We start from the raw sequence: 7,322 nt of genomic DNA, 5'->3' as shown, positions 1-7,322 counted from the left end.
AAGGGAAGTTTGATGCAATGAGGAGAAAATCCCATCCAAACCCCAAAAAGGCAGCAGGAAAACAAAGCCTTCAAAACGAGGGTGTAATTTCCAAAGCAGATGGTTATCTCAGTCTTACAGGCACTCAGGGATTGTGTTGCTTCCATCCACGACCACTGTTATTCCCATTCCTTGTTCACCCATGGCACAGGCTCTCCTGTGCAGAGGCCTTGCCCTGTGCCTTGTTGTGCACTTAACGTGTGTGTGCAGCTGCACAGAGCACAGGGCCAGCACCAAGGCCTGGTGGGATCAGGAACAGGGTGACGTGATGGACTCAGGTGGACACTGTTTTGCTGGTTTTCCCCACATTTGTGCAGCTTTGCTGACTGTTGCTGTGCCCCCAGGTTTGAGTCAGAGCAGGCCCTGCGCCTGAGCGTGGAGGCCGATATCAACGGCCTGCGCCGCGTCCTGGACGAGCTGACCCTGTCCAGAGCCGACCTGGAGATGCAGATCGAGAACCTGAAGGAGGAACTGGCTTATCTGAAGAAGAACCACGAGGAGGTGAGCACAGAGCCAGGCTCAAAAAAGGCCACCCTTGGCCCAGAAATTTGATCCCTGGTCCAGCCTTTAAGGCTACACTAAGTACTGGGCAGGAGGTGAGAAGTGCTGGTGAGGCAGCAGAGGGGCTGCATCTTGGACAGCAGCACATCCTCCCCATCCTCCCTGGAGACTGGGTAACACCCACTCACCACTTGGCATGTCAGTAATAACCATTGTAGCTGTTAGAACTTTATTAACATCCCTCACAGCTTCGGGCAGGGAAGGTCTGTTCCTTGAGAAATGAACCAGCTACAGGCTCTGTTTTATTTTCTGATGAAATAACTCCCATAGGGATTTCTTAAGAATTTGAACTATTTTCTTTGTGGTCATGGGGCAAAGGCCCCAATTTGCTCTCTGTTGATCTGCCTCCAAATGCTCCCTTTCCTGAAGAACTCTGTCTCGAGAAAAACATTTCATATGCTGGTTCTTGGATTGCATGAAGATGTTTTTCTCTTTCTGTGTCAGGAAATGAGTGCCCTGCGCGGGCAGGTGGGTGGGGAGATCAGCGTGGAGATGGACGCTGCCCCTGGAATCGACCTGACCAAGATCCTGGCGGAGATGCGGGAGCAGTACGAGAGCCTGGCGGAGAAGAACCGCAGGGACGCCGAGCAGTGGTTCTTCAGCAAGGTGAGGGGCTGGGGGGGAGCAGCGGGCGCGGGGCCGGGGCTGTGCCCACCACTGGGGCTCTGAGGGCACGGCTCGGCCTCACTGCAGACGGAAGAGCTGAACCGGGAGGTGGCCATCAACACGGAGCAGCTGCAGAGCGGCAAGACGGAGATCACGGAGCTGCGGCGCACGATCCAGAGCCTGGAGATCGACCTGCAGTCCCAGCTCAGCACGGTACGGGGGGCGGGGGGCACCCGGGGACACGGGCCCGGGGCCGTAGGGCTGTGCCCCCCCGGCCGCCCCTGCGCCCCTGAGCCGGCCCCGTGCCCGTCCCGCAGAAAGCGGCGCTGGAGGGCACCCTGGCCGACACGGAAGCGCGCTACGGCACCCAGCTGGCCCAGCTGCAGGCGCTGATCACCAGCGTGGAGGAGCAGCTGGCCGAGCTGCGCTGCGACATGGAGCGCCAGAACCACGAGTACAGGGTCCTGCTGGACGTCAAGTGCCGCCTGGAGCAGGAGATCGCCACGTACCGCCGGCTCCTGGAGGGCGAGGACGCCCAGTGCGTGAGGGGCTGCGCGGGGAGGGCGGCGGGAGGACACGGGGATAGCAAAGGAAACAGAAAAGGAACCACCTGCCTTCCCTGCAGGGTCCTGTCAGCCCATTCCCTGACCCACCACATGCAACAGGGTCTCCAAGTCCAGAACAGCCCTGTGGTTATAACGGTGCTGCAGCATCCCTGGGATCCACCTCCCATCCCTCCTGTGTCCGTGTGACCCTGGGGAGGGAGCAGGTGCTGCTGCTGCTCCTTGCAGCTGGGAAAGGTGCTGCCTTGGTATCCAAATCCCCGTGGCACAGATGCATCCTTAGCAGTTTCTTCTCTTAATTGTGACACTGGGCAGTTTCCAGAAGCACTGGAATTTTAATCACTTACTGGTGATTATCACAAGAAATAAAGGCAGGGTTTAAATAATGATTTTGTCTTAGCGATCACCCACTTTTTTCCTGTTTCTGACCACCCTTTCCCTGTTCTCCTCCTGTAGCATGTCCTCCCACTACATCGCGCCAAAAGAAGGTAAGAACAGGTCTTGGCTGAAGCTCTGATCACATACAGCTCTATCACATCCTTATCCACCTTTTTAGCACAGATTTCTTCTACTAATCTACTAAAGTTACTATTTCATTATATTTCCAAAATGTGAATTGACACAAAAAACTCTTATGATATACCAAAACCTCTTTGAGAAATTATCTGAGCAGACTGAAGCTGTACAGTGAAGCTTTCAGGGGTGAGAATGGGGTGTTACGTTGGGTTTCTGAGGCGGTGGTTCTAATAACAAATCTTTAGGATGAAGCTCTTTAAGACACTTTTTCCTTGCTGCCCTGGAAATAATGGTTCCTTCCCTCCCCACTGCAGGGCCTGTAACCACCCGCCAGATCCGCACGATCTTCGAGGAGGTGCAGGATGGGAAGGTGATCTCCTCCCGGGAGCAGATCACCCAGGCTGCCCACTGAGCCCTTGGAGCCCACTGAGCCTGGTTTGCTGCAAACCTCGCCTGGCACAGCAAAGCAGATCCCTGCTGACATGCTCTGGCCTTGTGTGCCATGAAAAGCACCTTCTCCCTCTCTCACCCCCCTCCTTCCCCTCCCTCACCCTTCTCTCAGCACTGTGCCACACACAGAAATCAAATAAAGCTTCTCCTCACACTCCTGCAAACCAGGCTCTGGTCCCGTTGCTCTCGGGCTGTCCCGCTCCTGCAGCCGTGGGACAAAGCTCCTCCCTGGAAGGACCAACATTCCCCATCCTTGGTACCCCGATGGTGGGCCCAGCACACCCACACCTCTGAACACCTGAGACCTGGCGGCTCCAGGGAAGAGGGGATGGATGCTGGTGTGGAGGAGGACTAGACAGGAACTGATCCCACAGGTGGTGGGAGGTGAAACCTGTCGGTGTGTCTGCGTTTCACCTCGGACTGGGCACTGAGAGGTTCAGGTCGGGCAAAGCGCTGCTCCCCCACTGCGACACCCAGGGACAGCAGAGCCGAAGCTTTAACCCAGAGAGGCCAAGCAAGAACATGAACAAAGCCCAGGTGATGCAGCCAGGACCCTGCAAACACCCCCCAGCTCTGCCCCAGCAGCTGCCCCCCAGTCTGGATCCTGAGCTTTGGGAAGCTGCAGGTGGGGCAGGGATCTGCTGGCTGCTGCCCCTCCGGACAGGCAAACTCAGCTCAGTTTGATTCCTGCTTCCAAAGGTGCTGCTGAAGGGTGAGGAAAACAGTGACGGGAAGCAGTGGGGCATGGTCTGTGCAAGCAAAAAGATTAAAATTCTTCTGGGAGTTCTTCTGGCACTCCCTGGGGTGCTGGTGGCTGCTCCTGACACAGCAGTTCCTGCTGCTGTCAGCTGGCCCAGCGTTCCTGGAAAGCCAGTTCAGACACATTCTTGGCTGGATTCTGTCACATTTATTACTTCATAAATCCAACTTCTAAATCAATGAGATGAATCAGAGCAATGCTACTGATTGTGAGTGAGAGCAGAGCTGGCCACACAGCTTTATGACTCCTCTCTAGAAAATCTGCCTGGAATTCAGGGGGAGATAAGACAAAATTCTTTTTTTTTCCCCCCAGACATTGGAATGATGCCTGCAGTGCATCAGGTGGGTTGGCAGGGACCCTGACAGTCCTGCCCTGCAGCTCTGCCCAGCACCAAGGGCTGTGTCCCCCCTGTCCCCTTGGAGCAGACCCCTGTGATCCCTGTGGGTCATCAGCTGTCCTGAGCACCCCCAGCATCCACCAAGCAGTGGAGACACGATTTGGTTTAAAGCTGAATTCTATCAATCAGTGAGCTCATTTCCACTCAGATTCCACCCAAGGACATGGAAACAACCCAGTGAGGCAGTGCTGGGGTCAAGAGAACATCCTTGTGGTGCATCATGGATGATCCACGATGTGAATCATCAGCAGCAGCACAATTCCCAGCTGGAGGCACTTCCAGCACCTCCACAGTCCTGCAGACTGCACTCCCTCTGCTCCCACAGCCTTGAAGGAGCAGCTCTGGGCAGCCTCGGGTCTCTCCCTGGGGAGATCCATAGTCTGGAGCCTCTCCCTGGGGGGATCCATGCCCTGGGCCATCCAAGCTCAGCTGCCTGAGAAGTGTCAGGACAGACACAGCCTGCAGTCAACCCTCCAGCTGCCTCCCTTGCGACACAGAGCAAGGGGCTGCTGAGGTGCCTCGCTGGAATTCACCCTTGCTTCATATTTTTCTCCCGTAAAAGTCTGGGCACACCCCTGTTCCTATAGAAACAACAAATAACACTTTCTAACGAAATCCCCTGGTTTAATTACTCCTACTGCACAGTGTGAGGGAGGTGTGAAAAACAGAAGTCGATTCTCTCCTGCCTTGAGCACTATTAATTAGCCCTGACCTCAGGAAACCCGTCAAGGAGGGATCTGCAGGCTCATGCTGACAGGCAGCGGCAGTTTAAGGCATGTTTCAAAAACAGGGAATTTAGTCCACAAAGACAGTTCGACTTCTCAGGCTACACAGAGTTACTCTGACAAAAAAGACCACTTTAGAAAGAGACATTGATATGTGGGTTTTCAGCTCATTTTAAGGACAGGAGAAACTTTATAAACACATTTAAAGAGAGAAGTGGTTTTATCCAGGTAGTATCCAGGGCTGCTGATATCCAGGTTTGGAGCCAGAACTTCACCTCCATTTTCCTCCTACAGAATTGTGTGTTTAAACATCAGTGTGCAACCACAAAGCTGTTATGCCATACAGCTGGAATTCTGATTTTGAAATGTATTAAAGGTGGGCTCACAGCATGCACGTGCCACTCAACAGAGGCAGGATCTGGTTTAATACCCAGCCTTTTACTTCAAAGAGTGTGATACAAACAACATGCAGTCCTCATGGTTGTGTTCAATGGGAGGTCATGGAAATAATGTCCTCGAGTGGTTAATGTTGTTTTCCACCTTAATTAACACTTCATGATTTTAATTGCTGCCCTGTGGCATTATCAAAGTATCACAGATATTTTGGGCAATGTGTATTTTTATGACACAGCAGTTCAATGGCAAACAAAAGATGACAGAAAAGGCAATTTCACGCACAGACAGAGCCACGTGTCACACGTGTGACACACACAGTGACAGTGTGACGGTGTGACAGTGACCTTGTGACACCCCCGCTGCCCTGAGGGGCTTTGCTCAGGGCCGGGCTGAGGGTTTGGACTCACAGGGGGCTCTGCGCTGGTTTTGTCTCTGACGTTCCCCTTTCCCCTTGTCACCACTGCAATCGGGGAGGACAAACCACAGCATTGCCCGGGCGAAGATGGGGAAATAAAGATGAGGAGGAAGCACATTCCTCGGAGTGACACGTCCCGGCCGCCCCCGCGCTGCTGCACCTTCCCCATGTGCACCTGGGCAGGACGGGGGAGTGGGCGGCGCTGGCCCCGCGCCCGCGCTCACGCCAGGGATGGAACAGCCACAGCCAACGTGGCCGAGGCTCCGGTCCTGCAGAGCTCCAAGTCCTACGGAAGATGGGCAACCACTTCTCCACAGCAGCCAACTCTTGATATTCCAAGGACACATCCCACTCCTGCACCGTCTCCAGCTTTCTGCAGAGGGAGGGGAGGGAGTCGTGCCCTTTGAGCTGCTCAGTAATGTACCTTTGTTCTTCTTTCCATTCCCTTTCCCCCCTCCTTTGGCAAATGATCTAAGGAAGAACTTGGCTGTTGGGAAGGGGCTGTTGGGGCCTGTCTGTGGAGACAGCCCAACAATCCACCGTGTGCACACATGAGCGTTCCCTCCTCCTCCACACCCTGTGTGACGAGCCAGGGACACTGGGATTGGTGGGCTCTGCCCGTGCTGTGGGTCAGCACAGAGTGCCGACAGCAGACCACGGCACTGCACTCAGGTTTGGAGTCCTTTTGCTCGTCAGACACAACCACAGTCTCTCCTGAAGCTCTGTTAACACGGGAGCTGTCAGCTCCAAACTCACACTGCACTTGTCCTGCCTGGTCACAACTGACGTTGTCCCTCTCAGAAGACATCACCAGCATTGGCTGCCCAGCTGTGCTGCTGCCAGCTGCTCCTGTTCACAGGGTTTAGACACCAGGAGTTTGTTCCTTACATCCTTCATCTACTTTATGCTATTCTGCATTTTTCCTGGAGCATCTCATAATGTCTAGCTAGCAGCCATACCCTGCCCTTTCAGGATAGTTTGCTAGTGCTCATCCACAAAGAACACAAACCATCCCCTGCTAATGCCTTTTCACATTCCCCCACTCATGGGTGGTCTCTGAAGTAAAGACTCGAGCGAGCCCTGGAGCACAAATTCCCTTTTCATTGCTTTTTCACTACTGATCATCCCTCTCCCTGTGGATAAAAGAGCACACTTGTATTTCCAGGATCAGGAGCCAAGTTCCTTCTGGCACCATTGTACTCACGGGGCTGTGGAGGTGTCACGACAGGGCTGCTGTCCCTGCAGGTGTGTGTGCAGCCTAAGCAGGGACAGGAAACTAACTGGGATGAAAAGCCACAGTAAAAGAGATGCTGAGTTACTCCCTCAAACGCTGCCTGTTCCAGAGCTAACAGTGCAGAAGGAATTAAATCGTAGCCCTGAGCAAGGAGCCTCCTCCTTTGAATCACACCTGATGATTTACTTGGAAACGGAAGAAGCATAAAGACGCCCTTTGTGAGAGAAAAACCTTCTAGTGGAGTTTGACAAAAAGCATCAACAGAACAAAGGCAAAAATGACGATTCTGGAAGTTGGCTCAGGTTTTAGGAGTGATGAAAATCGTCGGGAATGCAACAAAAAAAAAAACCAACCGTGTGGCAACGCCTCCTGGCCGGGCTATAAAGGGCCCCGAGGCAGGGGAAGGAGCACTCACTGCTGAGCTGCAGAACTGCCTCTCTCTCCACCTCCAGCCTCCACCATGAGCACCACTGTCAGGCAATACTCCTCCTCCACCTCCCTCAAGGGATTTGGGAGCCTGGGGGGAGGCTCCAGCAGGCTTTCCTCCGTGCGTGTCGGGGGGGGAGGCTACAGGGCCCCCAGCGTGCACGGGGGCTCTGGCAGCTACTCCGTCTCTTCCCGCGTCGTCTCGGGGCTCGGAAGTGGCTTTGGGGGCAGCTA

At 54.2% G+C, this 7,322-nt stretch overlaps 2 protein-coding genes across 3 annotated transcripts in view; both read left to right on the top strand.

Annotated features, from left to right (window-relative positions):
- Positions 1-239: 239 nt before the first annotated feature.
- Positions 240-2,891, top strand: LOC108506759 (keratin, type I cytoskeletal 14-like). Of its 2 annotated transcripts, none has more exons than XM_017834093.1 (7): positions 240-317; positions 384-540; positions 1,045-1,206; positions 1,294-1,419; positions 1,524-1,744; positions 2,226-2,257; positions 2,600-2,891. In XM_017834093.1, exons 2-7 carry the CDS (start codon positions 484-486, stop codon positions 2,695-2,697), a joined length of 696 nt encoding a protein of 231 aa, XP_017689582.1. In that variant the 5' UTR covers positions 240-317; positions 384-483; the 3' UTR covers positions 2,698-2,891. The 2 variants fall into 2 exon arrangements, with proteins under 2 accessions (XP_017689582.1, XP_017689583.1); XM_017834094.1 differs by having other exon boundaries at positions 256-299.
- Positions 2,892-7,050: 4,159 nt separating this feature from the next.
- The window catches only part of LOC108506761 (keratin, type I cytoskeletal 14), a 4,529-nt gene continuing 4,257 nt past the window's right edge, over positions 7,051-7,322 (top strand). Inside the window, exon 1 of the mRNA XM_017834095.1 lies at positions 7,051-7,322. Within this exon, the coding sequence (XP_017689584.1) occupies positions 7,123-7,322 (200 nt within the window). The 5' untranslated portion in view covers positions 7,051-7,122.

Source organism: Lepidothrix coronata, unplaced genomic scaffold, assembly GCF_001604755.1.
Source record: "Lepidothrix coronata isolate B3197 unplaced genomic scaffold, Lepidothrix_coronata-1.0 Scaffold229, whole genome shotgun sequence".
NCBI lineage: Eukaryota > Metazoa > Chordata > Aves > Passeriformes > Pipridae > Lepidothrix > Lepidothrix coronata.
Note: the sequence above shows the minus strand (reverse complement) of the source record. Positions and strands in the feature narration are given on the sequence as shown.